This window comes from Hippichthys cyanospilos, chromosome 2 (assembly GCF_059441005.1).
Source record: "Hippichthys cyanospilos isolate Australia breed blue-spotted pipefish chromosome 2, RoL_Hcya_1.0, whole genome shotgun sequence".
NCBI lineage: Eukaryota > Metazoa > Chordata > Actinopteri > Syngnathiformes > Syngnathidae > Hippichthys > Hippichthys cyanospilos.
In genome coordinates, this window is record NC_142370.1 from 12,377,578 (window position 1) to 12,400,332 (window position 22,755).

At 39.4% G+C, this 22,755-nt stretch overlaps 1 protein-coding gene across 2 annotated transcripts in view; it reads right to left on the bottom strand.

The window, feature by feature from the left end:
- cpne5a (copine Va) overlaps positions 1–22,755 on the bottom strand; it is a 95,180-nt gene that overhangs the window by 58,469 nt on the left and 13,956 nt on the right. Inside the window, exons 3-7 of one of the 2 annotated variants that reach the window (XM_088407821.1) lie at positions 21,412–21,458; positions 15,853–15,956; positions 11,360–11,399; positions 10,299–10,313; positions 10,064–10,140 (exon numbers count right to left, since the gene is read on the bottom strand). In XM_088407821.1, coding sequence (XP_088263947.1) covers positions 10,064–10,140; positions 10,299–10,313; positions 11,360–11,399; positions 15,853–15,956; positions 21,412–21,458 — 283 coding nt within the window. The remainder of the gene's footprint in view (positions 1–10,063; positions 10,141–10,298; positions 10,314–11,359; positions 11,400–15,852; positions 15,957–21,411; positions 21,459–22,755) is intronic. The other variant, XM_088407822.1, reaches the window with a different exon arrangement.

A 22,755-nucleotide genomic window follows, 5' to 3' on the forward strand; every position in this document is an offset into this window, starting at 1 on the left:
GTCGGCCCCCAAAGAAGCACAAGTTCTGTGTTTCCATCCCGTCTAATGAAAAGTGTTTGGAATGCCTCACATGGAATTACGAATACTTAATTAAAAATAGAAGGACAGTGGCAGATTCATTTGCATTTGGAGGAAGCAATACAGCAACATACAGTGTATAGTTTTTTGTTGTTGTTATTGCCCTCAGTGGAAACGTCGGCTGCTGATCGGAATGCTGGCATCATCACTTTGATGATGAAATGATGTGAAATGTGCAGCTTCCTGCGCTAACCTGCTTGACGGACACAGCCTGCTGCAGGTAATGCGAGCCAACAGCTTGCGAATCCGCAGCAGTTCGCCCTGCAAATAAGCTCAGTCATGCTTTATGACATGCAGTCAAAACTGCCTCTCCTGCAATGCCGTGGCATCATAAAGGAAGGGCAATATGCGGTATCGTGAGTATTGCCGCGTCCGCCCATGCATCACCGCTTTTGTGTATGCGGGAAACGGTGGCATGCAAAGCAGAGTAGATGCACACACGAGTATGAGGTTCCCTGAAAAATGTGGAGGTAGGGTGTGCAACTGGAAAATTTTTCCATAATCTGCTGAGACGCATGCTTGCCAATCTAATTTTGCTGCCCATTCCAACTTTTTCAACACTAGTTGTCATCAGGTGGATGCAATGGGGCTATCTCCTCTTCAGATCAGCAGTTTGCGCACAACTGACAGAAAAGTACGCGTTGTGAACATATTTGTGTTGTCAAGAGATGAAAAACATGAGAAAATCATTAGGATTTGTAATCACTTGATCAAATTAATCCCTTTGTAAATTCACCTGAAATCGGAAAAAAAAATCTCACCCATTTACAGATTTTGCAGTATTGTGGCATATCAAAGACTCATTTATTTTCTTTAAGCAGATGCAGTTGTAACCATTTATCTCGTGATGTATTTGAGACTAAGGTCAAGTGCTGGCTGTAGAATTCAAATTCTCATTCTGAGGAATAGTGCTTTTTTCGTTTGTCAGTCGCCAAATTATTACAAATCAACATTAGAATAACAAATTGTTTTAAAGTTAGATGTACACTTCCTCGGACTGATAACTCCTGAACCTGTAGGTTATGCCAAGCATAATGATAACCAATCAGTGTCCACTTTAGAGTGAGATTGACCTTTGATTTCCTGGATTGCAAATGTCACATGACCACACCCCCAGGAAACGGGCGAGCCGTGATTGGTCATTTTCAGTCGATAGTAAGTGGCAAAATGGCCATCCCTGAGATGGATGCAAACAGTGGATTTTGCTGCTTAGTCCATATGCCATAAGCAATTTTGAATAGAATTTACATTAGCACGGCTACATTGATCAGACTATTGCAAAGAAACTTTATCTGGGAGTTGACTTTCCTGTTGGAAAACAAAAACAACCACATACTGTAATTCTGCCTTGGAAAAGTAAGGTTATCCTAATGCCAAAGAATAATGCAAATATTATAGGTGAGATACCAAATTACGCCTCTGCTCTGGTGTTAACCCTTTATAGAAATGGAAATTTGAACACAAACGGTGGAACACAAACGGTGGAGCAATTTATATTAACAGGAAATACAAAACCAATTACAAATATGTTTTTATTTTCATCTGTGAAGAACAGCACACAGGATTATCCATAGCCACTTAATTTCTATTTACCACTCGCCTATATATACTTCGCACTGTGATGCCTCTTGAAGCAGAAAACTAGCTAAACTATTGTATTTATATTCAAGTGCAATATTCACTGCCAGTCCAGTTAAAATGGATGATTTATAGACAGTAGTTGTAAATGGCAGTCAGTGAGTGAACTTATTCATCGCCAGCCCAGTAAACATTGATCTTGACGTCTAAAAGCCGTCAATGTTAAAAACACATTCCAATGTTTTGTTTTTTTCTGCGGGGGGGGGGGGTTAACGGATTGATGGCACGTTCCTCCGTATCAATGGGCAAAGACAATTTACAACAATGAGTCTTTCGAGTTAAAAGCGTGGCCACCAAATTTTTGTTCTATATCATGAATCTCCAGGCATCGCTGTGTTTCCTTCCTCCGGGAAAAACAACAATTTTAGAAAATGAGAGCTGCATTAATTTTCTCATAAATATGGATGGTCAGGCTGCACTGTATGCATGGCTTCTATAATCTGACCATCTGGAGGCAGCCTGATGTTCATCCAGGTTGCCATTCCGTATATGAAATGTGGTTGAAGGTGAGAGTAAAGTCCAAAAGAGGGAGAAGGAAGGAAGCGATTGTTGATGCTGCTCACACGAGGTCATTAAGATGAGGGATGTTCTTGATATTTAACAACGCTGCACCATGTCACGCAGGGGGAAGGGGGAGGGTTGTCTGCTCAACAGTCCGAGTGTGAGCATGCAAGATGATTTTTTTTTTCCCCTCCATACAGCAGCTGGTGCAGGGTGCGGTCTTTATATTTGCAGTGTTATGCTCAGATGAAGCGCTGACATAAAATATTGACTAAAACATGAATAAACATCAAACATTACATTACACGCGGAGTAAAAGCGACACATTAGATACTATTCACTTTATCGTTTGGTTGTCCTTGATCTGTTTGCTTCTACTCGTGCAGCGGTGTGCAACCCACGGCTCCAGCGTCACATTTGGTACTTTCATTTTGTAGCTCTTTCTAACTTTGGAAAAGGAGTTCTCCATTTTGATTAAAATTATGGTCGAGTGTTGGTTTTCTAAAAGTAGTGGTAAATGTGAAGATTATGCTACTTCTTTTAAAATAAAAACAACATAGACTTTGGATGCCAGTATCAGTCAAAAGGTTGAAAACACATTCCAGTTCAATGTTTTATTTTCTTTCCTTGCATTGTAAATTAATACTGAACTCATTCAAGAAAATCCGGGCAACACGCTGGTACTTTCTCCATCAACTTTACGATGTGGATTTTGCTTCATGAACTGGAAAGACTGTCAGTTGACAGCTGTGCATTTTCAAGAATGTTTTGACCTGTCAATGTGTTGAACAAACTTGAATCTGATGGCATTTCCATCTTATCTTCACTTATCTTATCTTATCTTCACTTTAGATGTCACAAAGGTGTTTGTGGCTCCCGTTTTGTATTTACTTTTGCATTTATATACAAACATTAAAGTCAAATGTGTCCCAAAATAAATAAATAATGGTGTCGCTTTAAGCATGTAGCGTGAACCCGAGAGCAAAGAAATTGGAAGGTTGCCAGTGAACAGAATGATTTCATCGCAAATGCTCAGGTTATGATTCAGCTTTGGTTCTTATGAAAACATGTGCCTGGTGACAGAGTTGAGTAAGAGAACAGCAGAAATGGGAAGTGGGCAGGTAATCTGTCTTGGTGCCACGACGCAGAACGCATCCCACTCCAAAAGAAGACCACAAGGTTGCCACAAGGAATGAAAGGGGGATTTTACCACTAATCCTCTTGATCGTCATACACTGACAAGCATCCATAATCCTTCACCTCAGCAGGATTTTTCAAAAGTGCAGTGGCTAATTCAAAGGACACCAAAACAAATGTTTTTTTCTGTGAGAAGTGCTGCTTCTGATCAACCCCAGTTGTATACTACCGCTATCCAAAATTGACCTTTCACAAGGCCGCGGCCCCAAAGCACAGTCTCGCCAACTCACAACAACAACAAAAAAAAAAGTGTGATGCGCTCATCCAGCTAACTTTGAGAGTAGTATTAATTTGGTTTTCAAAACTGCTGTGAATGTTCGTATATGGGCCATCCAGAGCGTGGACTTGTGTCCAATCAAATATTTCTGGGGAGATCTGAAAAAAATCCAAGCAGATGGATATGAAGATACAGTGGAAAAATGAATGGGCAAAACTGCCCACCCTAACCCTAACCCTAACCCTAACCCTTGAGCAAAGACTGTGAATCCTTAGATACAGTACCAATCAAAAGTTTGGAAACACCTTCAAATTCCCTAACGTATTGCAATTTCCCCTGGAATCCCTTAACCGAGGTAGACGTGCTAACCACTCAAATGCCGAACCTCCCCCTTATGATCTAAAAATAAATAAATAAATAAATATATAAAATGAATCCAAATCATGTACTGCATGTATTGTGTAGTGTCCAAAGAGTTAATATACATGTAATTATATATTTTACATAGCTGATATCCTTGTTTTAGTCCATGTTCATTCATGTAGGTCAGTTTTTCCTGCCAGAAATATTTCTGGACTATTTCTGGATATTCAAAAATAGTGCCTCTACGTCCACCAAAAGCCCAAGTGCCTTGAAACTCCTTCAATACAAATATGATAAATCAATTCAAAGGTCACCATCAACAGAAAACATTTCCAAGCTATGGACCCCAAAATGTCAAAAATATGTATTGTGTTTTTCAAAAAACAATTTTAAAGGGTTAATATCTCTTAAATAGTACACTAATAAATGCTTTATCTTCAGATTATGATAGACAACAATTTACAAGTCTGTACTTACCTTAAAAAAATAGATGAGACTCCAAACATGCTCACAAATTTAGTGTGCAATTCCTCAACCCCAGTAGTGGGTGTGGCACCTCAACCTAAATGGGCCTTAACTTGGAAATCAATTGAGTTAGGAGGTTCACTTTCAGCCGATAGCGCAAACAGGCAAAATTGTCCTTTATTAGGCATACATTTAGCTATTTTTAAATCTGAATCTTTTTAAATCATATTCAGATTTTAGGGAAATTTAAGGTTACGTTGGAATTTAAGCAACGACTGAAACGACTTTCAGCCATTTTGTGTCGAACGAATGTGGCCGCTGTGCCCAGGAAAGGGTTAACGTTTTTTTTTTTTTGGAAGTGTTTCAACCTAACAAAAACATATTTCCCAGATGCACTGTTTAAGCGCCTTAAGCAAAAATTGTGTTTCTGAGAAAATTTTAACATACACAAACACATCCATCATCTTGATTACACAGAAACTAATCGTCTTTATTTACAGATGTGTTCTAGCCTTTTCTTGTACTTGAGTTTGAGCCCACTACCGAATAATGGCAGTCATATCATGTTAGACAGGGTCGCCTTGACCTCCGCGCCGAGCATAAAGTAGACCGTAGATACAAACTGCACTTCATTTCATCCGATGAATTGATTTGACGATCGGTGAGGGCAAAGTTTAGCGGCTCTGCGTTCCGCCGCCGGTGCTCGGGAAAGCTTTCATTCGTCGCAGCAGTGAAAGTGTGCAAGCGACGGTGCTCAAATCATGAAAAAACAAACAAAACAACGTCTATTAGTGAGGTTGAAACGCAACACAATTCAAATGCTTCATTTTCTCAAAACAAAGAAAAATGTCAACAATGTAGGCAATCTCCAAGTCGATTACAAAAAGAACTGATTGCGCCATTTCGATCCAACTCCCAACAATCCGTCCTTGCAGAATCTCAGTGCATGTGATGAAGTGGCTTCATGCACATGCAATGCTCAGAGGCACTCCTATGTTCCAACGTGCGTGTGTAATTTGCCGGGCCAGCAGTAAAAGGTTAATACCGTCTGTATAATGGACTCCATTATCTTGTAACATATGCAACTGCTTCCCGCGGGCAATGCATAATATACCAACCTTTACACATGTTTTTCACCGACATCCCTCACTCATTTAGCCGTCCATTTGCTCAACCATAAACAGCAACGATACATGCCTCTCAATAAGTCACATCACAGTTTTAGGACAATGATCACTTTGCCTGTCCAAATAAATAATTGTGATGGGTGTTTAGCTCTTGTGCTGCACTGAAGAATCTAAGAACAAGCATCACAACAAAAGCAAACAAAGCACTTCTTTATGCTTCTTTTTTCGATCACACATTCATTGACGGGTCAGCCGCTGCCTATCCCAGTGTGGACACCCTGGATTGGTCGCTAGTACATCGCGGGTTACTTATAGACAACTATTTTCTCAACTCAATGAATACATACATGCTTCAAAATATTAGAGGAAGCTGGCACGTGCAAAGAAAACACACTCAAGGATGAGAAGAACACAGACCACAACAAAGGATATTACAAATCACAAAAGCTGACACAAACTGAAACGATAGAAACAAGTCATGACACAAAAATCAAATTGCTTAAAAAAGAAACTACGTTTGACATGTATGAAAATAGAACTCAGAATGAGAGCAAAAATGTTCGTTTCGTTATTTTTCAATTATTTTAATGAATTAGCATTCAAGGTCAAATTTAAATATTTCGGCACTACGGCACAGTCATAGAGTAAAAAGAAGGTTTGGGAATTGGGTTGAAAACTTGCTAAGCACGGTGGTCGGACTGAGAAAAATCTTCTTTGTACTTAGCTTTTTGGGGGGAGGGGCTGAGAGGAATATCAAAATTAAATAAAAATGAACTATAAAGGAACATTGAAAACTACCGTAGCCCTGCACCGCACAGTAAGTTCTAATTCAAAACCATTACGCAGAACTGCAAGGCATACTTGCTAAACACTCACTCACTGTGCCAATGTTCCTTGTTCTAAGGCATCATCTTTCACATAGATGTACACGCATGTGGGAGCAGGAGCGCTTAGATCTGGTTGCTACAAGTGCACCAGCCGGCCAGCCATTACACTTGGTACGCTGGTGCGTTTTGTCTGATCTAATACAAATATGAGAAGCGGCAAAGTGGAATTTTGAACGGATCATATTTTACGCTATAATTTAGTAATTAATAAAACACTGACGGTAAGTAGAGAACAAATGAGAATGTTGGTCAGTAGAGAGAACTAAAATATAGGCTAGAGACTATGGGGATTTAGGAAGAACAGTGGAAAGTGGCTATAAGTAGGAGAGTAAATGAAAGGTGTAGAGTGTACAAAAAAAGGGTAAAAAAGGACTTCTGAAAGCAAGCCATTGATGCAATATGCCTAGGGGAGGGCTCCTTTAAAAGCATGGCTAACACATTCCCTTTCTACACGCATTTTTCCAGTCCCTATTTTTGAACGGTAGGATGCATGTCAAAGAAATGTAGCTGAGCCATTTTTTTAGGAACAAATGTTGAAATTTGGATTTTCACCGTGGGCTCAACGGAAAGCTTTCAACATGTCAGCAGTTGAATAATCATCACCGAACGCTGCTGGTAAGTGAGATGTTGCATCAGTTAAGAAGGAGAATCAATACCGGTAAAGTGTCCGTGCCCTAAGGTTTGCTGCTTCTCATCCTGTTATCAGCAACCGAAGGGCACGCATGGAAGGACTCACACCATATTCACGTTGTATTGTGTGAAAAAGGAAAACATGCGCAGAAAAGCATTCATTTCTAGCTACCATCCGCAAAATCTAACCCTGACCAGTGAGGACAATTATGCCTAATTTAACATAATCACACTTTCCCTGTTAATCGCGGCTGACCTATGAAGACCATCACACACATATGAAAACCAAAATCGTAACACTGTTCAAAAAAAAAAAAAAAAAAAAAGATTGCTTTGGTACAGCTATGGACAAGTGTGTGCAAAAGGAGCAATCAATATATATCGTGAAAAAAATCATTCAGTTGCATGATTTTGGCATTGTCACAGCTAAAAGATGCACGAGAGTGATATCATCAGCTGTTTTGTGCTACTAGTGGCTGTTGAGGGTAAAAACTGTAGAATTGAACTTTAAAACAATGGAAAACCATGGACATTTCAGTAAATGTTACTCAGAAATGACAGTAATTTCAGTATAAATATGCTTTTAAATTACTAGTATTTTTGTTGGAAAAAAACCTGCAAAATCTTTAAATTCGGATTTATTCAAATGGCTTTAACATTTATTTTGAAACGTTGTTTTTGAACATTCTATTGGTCCAGCCCTGGGCTTGTGGTTAACGTTTTCATCTGGCCCCTCTGTCCATTTAACTTTGACACTCCTGCACTGGAGCCGCCTGTATGTACTTAGTATCAAATAAGATTACTGCCATTTTAGGACTTTTTTTTGTTGTTGTGTATGTGTTCCACTTTGAGAGAGTTGATCAGCAATTAAAGATTCAAGAGTTTTATTGTCATATGTATAGTATTATTATACCACGCAATGACATTCTTATTCCCTTCACTTCCCCGAGTGACAACCGGCTAAAGAAAATAAAGGGAAAAAATTGTCGGTAACATCTGAATACAAGCAAGCCTTTTTTTTTTTTCTTTTTTTCAAAGGGAGCATGAAAAAGGACCAAGTGACATAGCAGCCTCACAGTGGTTGCAATCAACTCTTCCATCTATATTACGTTGCTAATGACAGTCATTTCTGTGAGGAAGCCTTCGGTCGTGTTCAATTAGCCGCCCCATTGGCAAGCACGTGGTCCTATGATTCAAAATGATGCACTGTATATACAGACGGCTCCAGCGCAGGGGTGTCAAAGTTAAATGGACAGAGGGGCCGGATGAAAACGTTAACCACAAGCCCAGTGCTGGACCGATAGAATGTTCATTGAAAAAAAATATTAAAAAGACCACACAGTCTAGTGAACCTGATGGAACCTACTGAAACGAATATATTACAGTATGATTGGATTGTCTGAATAAAGCAATATTCTGGCTCTGCCAGTAATTTATATTTTTCAACAGGCACAAAAGACAACCTTCCTTTGGATGACTGGTGTCAAACCGCTCCTCGAAGGCCTGTATCCAGCATGTTTTCCAGGTTTTTCCCCCCTACACACCTGATGCTAATGATGAGCTCATCAACAAAATCTGCAGGAGCTTGAAAATGATGCTAGTCAGTTGAAGAGAAAAATATTGAAAAGAAACTGCAGGATAGGTTTGACACCTATGCTTTAGATAAAAATCCCCATAACGTGTGCATTAAAAGGATGAGGTGATATTATACAAGGTACCATAAGCACCGTATTTTTTTACCGTAATATCTCATGTGCTTCATTGCGGCTTATAGTCCAGTGCGGTTTATTTGTGACAAAAAATCTTTTTTTTTTGCTCATATTTTGCTGCTGCGGCTTATATACCAGTGTGGCTTATAGTCCGGATAATACGGTATAAAAGTAGACATTTTTTCCTCGAAGAAAGAAATAATATCAGCAATTTTCTATCAGTAACTTAAGTGAAATACTTTCAAAACATAATTGAAAAACAAATTGGTGGTAATCCTTCCATATTTAGGGGGACTTTAACTTCAGGCGCTATATTTTTCACGATGGTACTCAACCAATGCCCTTATAGCCTACCTGAACAAATCACCTTTGACCTTTCACCTACCATACACGATCCAATACTTCAGTTTCCCCAGTAGACCCAAGGTTGGGGTCTTGGCACTTGCATACAGATGTCCTGTGCCCTGCATAGGACTTAACGCTAAAAACTCCCCTGGCTGGAGTCCACGCCGTGGTGAAAATTGACAACTGGCCAATGTCAGAAGTGTCATGCTGTCATCCACATGAAGCCTTGGAATATGCGATGAAATCTTTTCCCTTTATCACAAGCTGCTCTTTTAGATTGATGGACACACTCAGCTACCACCTTTCTGCCCTGGCACACGTTTAAAATGATTTGCCTTTTGTCTGGGCAAACTGTCACAAATTTTAAGCATAAATTTGAATATAATTCACTTCTGTAAATGTTTGGGCTGATTTCTCCATCTCTTCTGCCACAATAAAACTGACCTTGACAGCAGTCGCGCTTTTGTGATTTGGCCTTTCTACACAGCTAGCGGGTAGACAAATTGATCATCGCCTTGACAGGATCGTCACACCCATCTTGATTCTCTACCACATCATAGTTTCTTTCTTTAGGGTCTTTGAAAACCATATAAATGTATTTTTATATCATGATATTATTACATATCCTCTGGAGATCCTCTGTATTAATTTGAATAGTAGATTTGGTCTATACCTTTTGCTTAAAATTGCTTTTCAGGGATTATGCTCTTGTTTTTTTGAATCGCACTGACTTGCCTTGTGTATGAAATGTGCTATATAAAGCTCTCGCCATGCCTTGAGATTTTAATGTCATGTTTCCATTGATGTGGTTGATGGGTCGGATTAAATGACTGTCGTGGGGCAGGTGCCATCCAGTCAAAAATTTTAGAGATTGGTAGAGACGGGGGTTAAAAAAAACCAACTTACCTGAGAGACTTCTCCAGGCGACTTGCAGGAGAGCCCACAATCTCCCCAAGTGTGCAATGGACCTGTCCCAGGAAGTCCTGCCATGAGGGGGACAGTAAGTGCCATGGACAGAGGGTGCAGGTTTGGGCAAAAGGGCAGGTGGCATGTTCAGGCGGGAGTGACAAAGAAAGCAGGTGAGCGTCATTAAAGGCATCGTACAGTCAGAATTGAGAGGACATCTGAGGCAGACACGTACGTTAAAGTCGGCCGGCTTTTTCCCAAGTGCGGAGAAGGAGGAGGAAGAAGAAGAGGAGGAGGCGGAAGAAAGAAATCAAGAAAGAGGAGAGCGAGAGACCGGGCAGCAGTAGCATTGACACAAGAGAGCATATCATGGAACAGAAGGCACACGCCACTTAAATCATCATCAAGCAAGATAGAGAGCAAAAAGGCTGATTTGGAGAAGACCGGGCTGGCACTAAGGATCGAGGGCGGAATGGGGAAGATGATCAAATGATGAGGCATACAGAGCAACCGAGGCTGGAAAGGGTTTTATCAGCCGGCTGCTTCTGGAGCACACAGAAAGACTTCAGAAAATGAATGTTTGGTCGTATGCAAATGAAAGTCTCTCTTAGGAAAAAAAACAATCAAAATACTGCACTATTCACATTACATTAGTAAAGTACACAGTCACTCAAAAAGCACTGCAAATCTTTTTCTTTTTACTTTTATCAGACTCGCTATCCTCTTCACTGGTGGGAGGAACGTACTTTCATAAACAACATCAACAATAGATATATATATATATATATATATATATATATATATATATATATATATATATATATATATATATATTATTCAGCAAGAAAATAACATTAAAAAATAGGAATCATCTGTCTTTTTAGTTGTTTTTTTTGTGGAGAATGAAATTGGAAAACCGTTGTGCTGGAACGTTATGGCAATCATGCGCAGAGTTTTTCATTCCAGACAAAAGTGCAAACCTCTGTGTGCTTGAGTGTGGTGGTTGATTGTGTGTTGGAGCTGTAATTTTGATTAGTTTATCTCCAGGGGAATTTAAAAAAATGTTTTCCACTTTGCTTGCGATGAAAATAAAAGCAAACTAATTGCTTTAGCACATGATGCATCATTTACTCAAATTGAGGTGCTTAGAAGGAATCTATTTTGATTTGCAGACAACCAAAAAGATTGAGACATGCAGATTGAAAAAAATAAAATAAAATAAATGATGATGAGTAACACTGATGACGTACGGCATGCACTTAAGCTCCAGGTCCACAAATAAGGAGCTTTACTTACATGCTTGGCCAGGTCGGGGCTTCGAGAATCAATATCAAACCTGAAAGCACAAAGCAAGCATTTGAGCATACTGAAGTGCTCCAATTTTTGACAGCAGGACTGGGAAAAACTCTACAAAGCTCAACATATTCTTTGAATTTAAAACGAAAAGAGTGTAACAGGTCGTTTAATGGTCAAGGTAGCTAGTCAACTGGGCACACGCGTAAGAAGTGTCCACCATATGCATCTGTTTTTTTTTTTTTATTTCAACTTTACTGTTTATGTGGATACAGGGTTCATTTTATGGAAATTGAATGGAAAGTCAGTTTTTTGCTAGCTGAGCTCAGTTATTCGAGCCAATCTGGCTCGTTTTTCTTTTCTTGGAAACTAAATTGGATGAACTTTCACCATCAAGCAACATAAATGATTGGCTGATTGATTGATTGTTTTGCTGCCTGTTAAGAAGGTGAAATGTAAAACCAAGCCAAATTTGACCTGACCAGTAAGCAAGGCACCTGGAAGCTTTTAAGTTGTGAATAAAATGCAGAATTTGTTAGTTTGGGGGAAAAAAAAAAATCCTGTGTAAACGAGGCCTCAAGCCCCATTCGTCTGCCAGTCAACGTAAAAGTAATTAAATTCCAGAAGGCCTGGGCTTCCCCCTCCTTCTCCTCCTGTGATAAAAGAGAGATGTAAATGAGTCCCTCTAATTGTGAAGGGAGAGACTCCCTGCTGTCTAAATCCAAACTTCCATCACGATAGCATGCAAATGAATTCTTTAAGAGAACAAAGCTCTCAGGAGACGCAGGCGTCCACAAGGGATTTAACGCTTGCGCTAAGGCGAAAAAAGGCATATAGGTATCTCTGAGTTGCAAAAGGACAGTTAAGTGCTCTGTCCAACGGCCCACATTTGATTCGTGAAAATTAAAGTGCACCTCCCTGACCTGCTCACTGGGATAAAAATCTACTGTATTTATAATGCTGTGCGCCTTAATGAAAAAGTGAGCAGTGACACAAATTAACGACTAGCTGTCTCACCAGGAAGTATTATTTTACATGCTGTTTATGAATCAAAGTTATGTGAATCAATAGCTCACAAAGAGTCTTTTGTTAGGGGAAATGGTGTTTACAGGATTTTATTAGATTTATTTATTTTATAATAAGCACGTAATACCTTCCTGAGTCCCAGCCTATTCATTTGTGTCTACTGTAGTGGACATTTGTTTTTTGGGGTACATCTTTTGACGCATTGGAATTACCCTACTAAGTCCTCATGTGCTAAGTAGAGGACATACTATCTCATATGCTTGGGTAGGGTGCAAATAATTTTGCTGTCTTGCCGAGACAATATGCAAACAACAGTGGACACAAATGAATAGGCTGAGGAAAAAGAAGGTCATAAGTTAATTGCGTACGTACTGTATTGATAATGTCAATTTTTTTTAATCAATTTTAATTGGACTAATCTTAGTGTAATAAAAATAATAATAATAATAATAATAATAATAATAATAATAATAATTATCATTATTATAATCTACTTGAACATAGGAATATTTGTTTTGGATTCATGCATGAAGTCATGTTTTGTTTTCTACAAATATGCATTTTATTGAAAATAAAATTTGTCACGACGTGGCATGGTGAGAGGAGATGAGAAGGGAAGGGGACCCAAAAATGCAGGTAGGCCAAGGAGGCTGAGGCTAAAAACAATACACTTTGAAAGAATAATAACAAACAGATGTGATGACAACAGAAACCAACAAATATAAATTAACAACCAAAACAAACTTATGGTAACGCACAAGGAGACGACAGGAACACAGCGCCTACTCGGACTGTTGGATGGAGGATACTCGGAGTGGAAACAATAACCCGACTAACAGCAACTAAACTAGGACTTAAATACACTCACGCTAAATTAGGAGAACGCGAAACAGCTGGACACGGACGGAAGGCAGGGGAACCCGATTGGTTGACACACGGGGGGGGGTTAGGGTTAGGGGGGGGTTTGGGGGGGGGGTTATCAGACAGGTGAACGAAATCATACTAACGAGAATACAAACAAGAACAGCAAACGCGAGGGGATCAGAAACATGAACTTAAAAACATTAACAAAACCCCGAAACAGCAAAACAAAAAACAAACTCCAAACAAACATGACAAAATTAATACTTTTTTTTTTTTAAACATTAAAGTGTTATTGCTTGTGGCCTGAGCAACATTAAAAAAAGTTTTTTTTTTTATTTGAGGATTTGTCCTTGTGCGTAAGCACATTGATTGACAGCTTGGTCTCTGGGACTAGTAGACGTGCCGAGAGGAAAAGCACACGTCTGTGTGTCTACCGAGAGCAACGGAGAAATGCACAGCTTTGGAAATCTGACTTTTACCTAGATCTCTTATGTAATAAATTGAAATTTCAAGTGCATTGTTATGATATAAGAGGCTTCACTTTAATTCGATGTCAGGGCATATCCGTTTGTAAAAATCATCTTGCTCAGAAAAAGAAAGAGCTCAAAACCTGCTCAAAACAATGTGCGTATTTAGGAAGAAGAGGCATAGCTGGGACTGTGAAATACGCGAGTGACAATGTTTCCAACTTTGTATTACTATGTTAAAATGAGTGTTTCAAACAAATTTTGGGCTTTAAAGCAGGTTTTGATTTTTGGTTTCATTCTACAGTTTAGTATTGCATTGTAAAATAATGAAAAAAAAATACGAATTTCACTTTGCGCGTGTTATTTTTGGAACGTAACCCCCGCGATAAACGAGGGATTACTGTATATGCTTGTGTGTGTGTGTGCTTGTGTGCAAAAGGCCATGCACATGGAATCTTGGCAAATTTTATAAGACTTGCTTTACTTTGACAGTGGGGGAGATTAAGAATAAAAGTTGATATGAAATATGCATCGCCCTCATGGCCGTCTATTGAGACACAGTGCCAATGAATAATTCCTCAGGAGAGAAGTAAGATGAGGAGAATTGAGAGTCAGGTTAGAAAAAGAGTGAATAAGGACATGGGGATATATAGTTAATTTCTTCTCAGCATGAGAAGTAGATTTGTAAGGCACAATTTTGAATGTAATATATTCGAAATGAAAAGAAACAATTAGGCTGTTTGGTATGGCAAATAATGCTCAGCCTACAAACGCAAAGTCCTAACTGACAGCTAACTGTTCACGTCTGAAGATTGGTCTAGCAAATATATACAGTACATAAATATAGATACGGGGTACACAAACATGCAAGTCTTTATTTCCAATAATTGTTATGTGGTATTCTGTCAGGTCATCTTATGGCTTCTGAGTGGCACCTTCAGTCAAAGTTACCACTTTCAATGTCACCGGCCCTATCTGACATCCTGATTGATTTCAAAGTGTAGGGCTTGAAAACGCTCACCCCTGGCGGCCCCTGTCCCTTTTAATCTTGCTCCTCGTACTCCAGAATGTTTCTTGTCGTATAGTGTGTCGACTGTCGTGACATCACTTGGTAGTCCTAGTTGTGTTTAGATTAACAACACCTTCGAAGCTTCTCCCTTTCGGGAGGTTCAAAAACTCTTGGAATGGTTCAATAAAACCTTTTTTTTTCATTATATTATGTTGATGGATAATGACAAGTTTGTAATACAAAGTATAGTAACAGTGAGAATATGACTATTTAACAGGCACTATGAAAGAGCTGCACCCTGATCTTTATATAAATAAAAACCCTCTATCAACTAAAACAAAAATGCTACTAAAAACCTAATAGGGAAGCTAACATGTATTTGAGGTTAATCAGAACCACCTTAAATGGTGGCAAATATCTGGTGAGTTATTTTGACATGACTGCCTGATTTTCATCACTTGTGAGCAAGTATGAGGGTGTGTACACTCACAGTATGCAACAACATCAATTCCACAACTGTTGTTTCGTTTTGCATACGAATGACCATATGTACACATATGTGCTTACATATGTGTACATTCATATGTATGTATATACTACACACATCTATAAACACACAGACATATACAGTGCATATACAGTGTTTCCTTGCTACTTTACGCTTTATCTTTTGCGCCCTTAGTGCTTAGTGTTATTTTTTTTCCTTCGACGTCGACCTAAAGTGGTTTTCACTTATCGCGGGAGGGTTCCGGTCCCCATTAACCACAAAAAACAAGGGATCGCCGTATATATTAAATAGTACAGTCATGCATACATGCATATCCTTGTGTCCAAGTTTTTACTTTTTTTTTTTCAGAAAAATTGCAATTTGCAGTGCATTAAATATAGAGTGTATTTGTGTTAAAACATTACTGTTTCAAAGGTTTAAAATATCTCTTGCTTGACGAATTCATAAAAAAAGGATTGCAGGATACCAACTAACTCCTGAATTGTTGGACATGAGCATGAGCAGGTAAGCTATTGAGTATTTGAAAGACTTAAGAAAGACTTGAAGCAGCTCACACATGTGGAGCACGCACAAGTCAACCTCGAAGCGTCCTCAGAGGAGCTCATCAAAGAAGATAACTTACACGTCAAAGCGCAGGTTCTGCTTCTCTTCAAAGAAGTAGTCGAGGATGTATTTCCGCACAAAGTCTGGGTTCAGCGTGTTGTCTATCACCTCCGTTCTCCCAAACTGCGTCAAAACATGGAGGGATTGCAACATAAGAAGATGATATATTCAATATTTTGTCACTGATAAAATCCGAATGCAATACATCACAATGACATAACAGTGAAGCCTGTGTTTGTTAAGCATACTAATGGTAGAATCCATTCATTCATGCGTTTCCTACAGCCGCTTAGAATCAAAAGGGTCGCAGGTGTCCATCACACCTACGGATACACCTGCCATGTATGTTTTCGGAAGGTGGGAGGAACCTCGAGTGCCATTAGAAAACCCACGCAGACACGGGAAAACTCCACGCAGGAAAGCCGGAGGGAGGTGGATTTGAACTCGGGTCGCCGAACTGTGAGGCGGACGTGCTAACCACTGCGACAGCAAGCCGCCCATTGAATGGTAAAATGTTGAATATAATTCCATATTGAATGAATACTGTATAATTACATATTTCACAGTCCAAAAACCAAAAATGGCTTGACAAAAGTACCTGCATTTTTCCTCACTCAGTGTCCCTTTTTATATTCAAGGTTCCTATCAGATGTACATCTCCCATGGACATTATGTCCAAACGTTTAACAATGTGCAGTGTATTAAAAGTACAGTTTTGTTACTTCAAGTCCTGAGCTATTTTATGTACCATTCTGCAGAACTCTGAGTTTACTGTTGAATTTCTGATTTTGACCAGCATAAGTCATTAACTACAGATGGCCCAAGTTGCCCACACCTGGTTTGTTAAAACACAGTGTGAACAATCTTTTCAAATCATATGTGAGCTTCTCTCTTATGTAGGAGGGTGCAGCAAAAACAAAAGTGCTTGAGATACGCAGCATCATCACACCTTGGACGACAACACTCACATTTTCATCACATTGAAAAGTTTTTCTTTTTTTTAATGCTCTTCCATTGATATATATTATACTAGAGCTTTTTCATTTAAAAAGTTGGATAAAAATGTTTTATCCAGTCAGATTGGAGCAAGCTAGTGTTGCCAGGCTCCATGAAACACAAGCTGCTCAGTTTACAACGCTTGGACCAATCCTCTCGCGAGATCTCAGGGCAAGCTAACGATGCCCATGTAGATATCAATATCTCCGAAATTGCAATGGCTGCATTTAGCAAATAGGACATAAAGAGACTAGACCTTATGAGGAAAAGACATGACAAATGCTAAGCAGGACCGAATACGATGGGGCGGTGAACCAGGTAATGCTACAAGTGTATGGAATTTGAACAATTATCTGAGCTTTGTATCAATAGAGTCATTCCACACCAAGAGACTAAATCTAATGGTCGCGTGTCGTGGGACACCTGTATGGCGTTATATTTGTGCCACAATTACGAGCGCGTGAAAAAAAAAAGTTTGAGCGGAGAAAATCAAACTGAGCGAGCGAAAACAGATTTTGAGAGCAAGAAAAAAACTATTGAGCGCGTAATGATAAGAGTTTGAGGGCGTGCCGATGGAGTTTGAACACAGAAAAAGAAATTGCTCGCTCAAAATTCCTTTTTGCTCGCTCGGGATAGCCCTCTGTCGGGAGGGAGGAGTATCGCGAACGAGAGTGAGATGTTGAGCGCGAGAATGCTATTGCGAGCGGGCAAAAAGGAATTTTGAGCGAGAAAGTTCTTTTCAAGAACTTTTTTTCTGCGCTCAAAATCTGTTTTCGCTCGCTCAGTTTTATTTTCAACGCTCAAAATTTTGCGCGCGCGTAATTGTGGCACAAATATAACGCCATACACCTGCCTTTGATCGACATTGTTGCACAGGCTCGGGAGTTATGAAAGTTCAACAAGTTCAACAAGCGTGCAATGACACATACGGTAATTATACATGGAAAATCCGGTGTATCAACTCACGTTTTTGGATCAATATTGCTTACTGAAGATAAGGATATTGAGAACAGGAAACCATCCAAATATAATTTATCACACCTGACCTGTAAACACAATTACACCTGACTTGTGAAGACTATTAGACTTGACTTTTGAAGACAGCTCTACCTGACTTGACACACAATCACACCTGTCCTTGTTAAGACCATCACAAACTGTCGCATTGACCTGTGAATGCAATCATCCTTGACTTTTGAAGACAATCACACCTGACCTGTACATGCAATCACATCTGACTTCTACAATGAAAAGGACATTTCAACCGATATTTGAATGGAATTACAGTAACATGAAGACAATCACACCTGACATGAACACAATCTCACACTGCATATGAAGTCAGTCACCTCTGACCTCGACGACTGACATGTGAATGCAATCTGACTTGTAAAGACAATCACACCTGACTTTTGATGACAATCACATCTAACATTTGAATACAACTACACAAACATGTGAAGACAATAACACTTGACAATAACACAAACGCAACTGACGTAATTGCAATCACAGTTGACTTGTTAGAAAAAAAAAGAAATCACACCTGATATGTGAAGACAATCACACCTGGCGTTGAATATTATCACACTGAAGTGTGAAGACAATCAGAATTGGAGATAATTGGAGATAATTAAGCCTAGGCTACCCTTACTAAGGAATATGGGCAAAACAAGCGCCACCCAAAGCTAAATAAATCCTTTCTAAATTTTTTATTTATGATGTTTTCTGATTGTATACATGTATATTATATATACGTTGCACTTACTATAGTATTTTAGAACCAATTTTGAATATGTCCATGAAAATTGTGATTTTTTACCTGGGGTTCTTAACGCATTAGCATAGGTTCGGATTCCCCGCCATATGGTGAATTCGCCTTACGTGCCCAATCGCGGAACAGATTAATCTCGTAACACGGGGGCCCACTGTATATAATGTTTATGTTTTTACCTGGGATTTTACACGCATTCGCTAATTAACATAGGTTTGAATTGCCCGCAATACAGCAAGTTCACGTCACGATCCCACCTGTGGAACGGATTAAATATATATATATATATATATATATATATATATATATATATATATATATATATATATATATATATATAACAACACACGCACCCATTCACCCACTCATCCATCCATCCATCCATTACAACTATGAATGTAATCAAAAACAGAATCTATACAAAGGCTGATACACTGTATATATCACAGTTTGGATATTATCCCCCCCAAGTGAGAATTCATCAACTGGGATTGGATTAGCAGCACATAATGATGGTACAATCATGCTGCAAGGAGAAAATCAAGACGAAGGACAACAGTTCATCGGCTCCAATTACACCAATTCAATTAACAACGCCTTTACACCACCACTGCTTCAATATAAGACTTAGTGGACCAGACACATTTTGCTGTTACCGTTTTATCTGACATGTTTTACTCATCCAAGGCTGTTAACATGCAACTGCTATTTGCTATTCTTGGAGAAAGAGAGAAAAAATTAAGATGTTTCACTTGATGTGAAACTACACTGCAGAACATCAGCTTTTATCAACAATGAGAATGAGAAAGGGGGAGGAATCATTAGCAGGTTGAGCAGGGCATGGAAAAAAAAAAAAAAAAAACATAATGTCATGCTCTTCACTCTCCTGTCTTCTAAGGACCGGGCTGCAGAATAGTCAAGGAGATCGCTTTTTTGGACCACTGGCAAGTGGGATATGGCGTGTTCGCCCATTTCCCAGAATCGCTAGATCAGTAATTCCCAAGCACCACCATGAGACATCATCAGGTGTGCTCTGGGAAATTATCCAGTTTCATTTTATTTCTCTGAAAATAATCCTTTATGAACAGCAAACCCCTGCCTATTTGCAAATGGCTATTCACAAAATAAACCATGTACATTTTCTTCTTTTGCAACTATCCTCATTGGAGAGTGAAACACTCATCGATGCCAGAGAATGAAGCCAAATACCTGGAACATGGGAAACAAGTAAATTGTATCAAAGAAGTATGTTGTTGGATTACATCACATTTAATGTGATGCTTTTTAGTTCCATTATATGAACAAAGCCTACTGTTCTGTCAGTCTTAGTCCGACGATTTCAAATTCTTTTCGGCATTTGGCGGTTGGTGACAGACCAATGGAAAATCCGTCAGTACAGAGGAAGTGCCCACCTCTAATAGCCCACCCAATAGCGCTGAAAAAAAAGGTTGAGAACCAGTGATATAGGCAATATTAAACAATTGAGGGTTCTCAATCCTCTGGAAGAATTTGCTTTTCACAGCAGAGCTCAGTCTTTAAACCCCAGTGGTTTCTTCTACAACTAATGCAGTAATTAATGTATGACTACTTTAATAACTATTTTCAGTAATATAGAACAAGAGGCAGAACATTTAAATGCAATTTTATTAGCTGGCAGATGGTACAATAAATCTGTGTAAGAACGTACTGTACATTCATACAACAGATCAAATCATGACTTGATGTGACTACATTATATTTTTGTCCAACTAAAGAAGCTGTTATCCTACCACATATACAAACACGTGTCGTTTTGGAGGAATAATTGGATGGCGACGAGGTGGTCGGCGAAAGGTACTCCAACCAACTCACCAAGCCTCCAAAACAAAAATCACATTACATGCACCACTTAGTTTTATCAATAGCTTACAGCTTGACTGGGCTGTCAGCAGCACCAGCAGGCCTGAAGGTTCCCTGATCTCACCTCTGACTGCACCCAATGTTGCTAAGCATCAGGTGGATTTAACACGACTGCCTCACAGATCTTATCTTTGTAATTAGTCAATCGCAGTCCAAATCGCTTAAGAATTCAATGAGTTCTCTGAGGGAGAACTCAGAGAATGAGCTCGATGAGCTCTCTAAGGGAGAGCACGGACACCCGGCGGAGGAAACCCATTTCGGCCGCTCGTATCCGGGATCTCGTTCTTTTGACCTTGTGACCATAGGTTAGAGCAGGAATGTAGGTCGACCGGTAAATCAAGAGCTTTGCCTTTCGGCTCCTCTCCTTCTTCACCGCGACAGACCGGTACAGCGGCCGCATAACCGCAGGCGCTGCACCGTCTCGCCTCTCGATCTCCCGTCCCCAACCTTTTTCAAGTTTTGGTTTCCTTGTTTTTGAAGATTACTCGTCCAAGGATGAAGCCAATCGAGCCACAAATGAAATGATTTGTTTTACTTTATCATTCATCAGAAAGTCACAGTGTAAAAAATAAGAAAAAAGATTGCAGTTTATAAGTTAATACCCAACGTGTAGTACTCATTACTGTCATCTAGTGGACTGAAGTGGGAACGTGTCTAGAAGAAAGTAATAAGCCATCCATGTTTTATAATGTCATTGTGGTAAAACTGGCTTTAATTTGACCACAGGTTCTTGGGAGCCAGTGGTCAATAGTCAGTGCATGGAGTGCATGGAAGCTCTTTAGACGGCGTAATGTTTGTGATGAGCAATGTAAACACAGGCGCAAACACATGGTGGGAGGTCAAGTGTGTCTTATAAGAGGTAGGTGATTTGTGTGGACTGGGGGAGTTGTGGGTGGGCAGGGGTCTTACCTCTCGCCACTGATTGCACTCCACACCCTGCGTGTACAACACCACCACTGTGAAGACAGAAGCAGCCAGAACAAATCAAAAGAACCGTTTTATCTCAAAAGATAAAACGCTGGCCACATCACAGTTCCAGTTTACAGGGCCATTAAAACTGGGGGACTGACCTCCAGAAATAAAATATATACAGTACCCAACAAACTCATGGATAGCTAGATTTGAACTCAAAATTAGTTGATAAATGTTTGTTCAACTAGCATTCAAATCACTGTAAGATTGAATTTTAAAACAGATTTTTCTTGGAACTTGACTTCCTTTATTTGCTTTTGCCACCCGCCTAAGATAATATGGTGCGCCAGATCTGGCCCACAGGCCTTGAATTTCACATCTGTTTTAAAAGCAATATAGAGGCACTGGCTACGCCATTTTGATTGGACAAATTATTTGCTGTTGGAACACTTTTGATTTTTGAGAAGGGACAAACAGGCCAAGTGATATGTTTTTGAGGTAAAGAGGCTCATTTAGAAAAAGGAAATCACTATTTTTAAATGTTAAATGTTATAATTAATGCTTCTCAAATTAAGAACATTTGGTATCTTACTGTTTTACCATATGGATAATTAAGTATTTATTCAACAAAGCATGCATCTTTTTGCAACATGGGAGGAGCAGAGAGTTTAATTCTGAATCTCAAATGCAAATCATTCACTCACTCGCTCACTCACTCACTCACTCACTCACTCACTCACTCACTCATTGTGCTGCTCAGAGCAAAAACCTATTTTGAATAGCATATACGTACTTTGCTTTTTCTATAAGGAAAGGAAAGCAAAAATTTAAAATGGCTGGGGTTTTTTTGTCATAGCTCCCATGCCTTACTTATAATAAATCAATCACCTTCCTCAAACACTTTTTATTCCTCTTTCCATACTTTCGAAATTACCCTGCCACACCCGCTTAAAATGGACCCCCTGATGCCACAATGCATCAAAGTCGTGTGGAGAGCTTTCTTAAAGGGCACCTGCAACCACAACTAAAGGCGGGTAACCAAAACACATTTACTTCACGGCGGGATTTTCCAGCTTCCTATTCGATTTTACGAACTCAAATGATGCTGAGGATGGCCAAGCGCAGCGTTGATGAATACAAAGTAGGTTGATTGTCAGATCCACATCAGAGGGTTGTTTACTCAAGCGGTTTAGACCTCCTTCCTATTACAGTATGCAAAATATTGCTGTCATTCTGCAGCTTACTGCTAGAATTCCCGGAAATTGAGTCACAGATCTTTTGTTTCACATTAGGAAGAGTTTATATGAGGATCAAACTTTGTTTATGTTACATTCACACTAA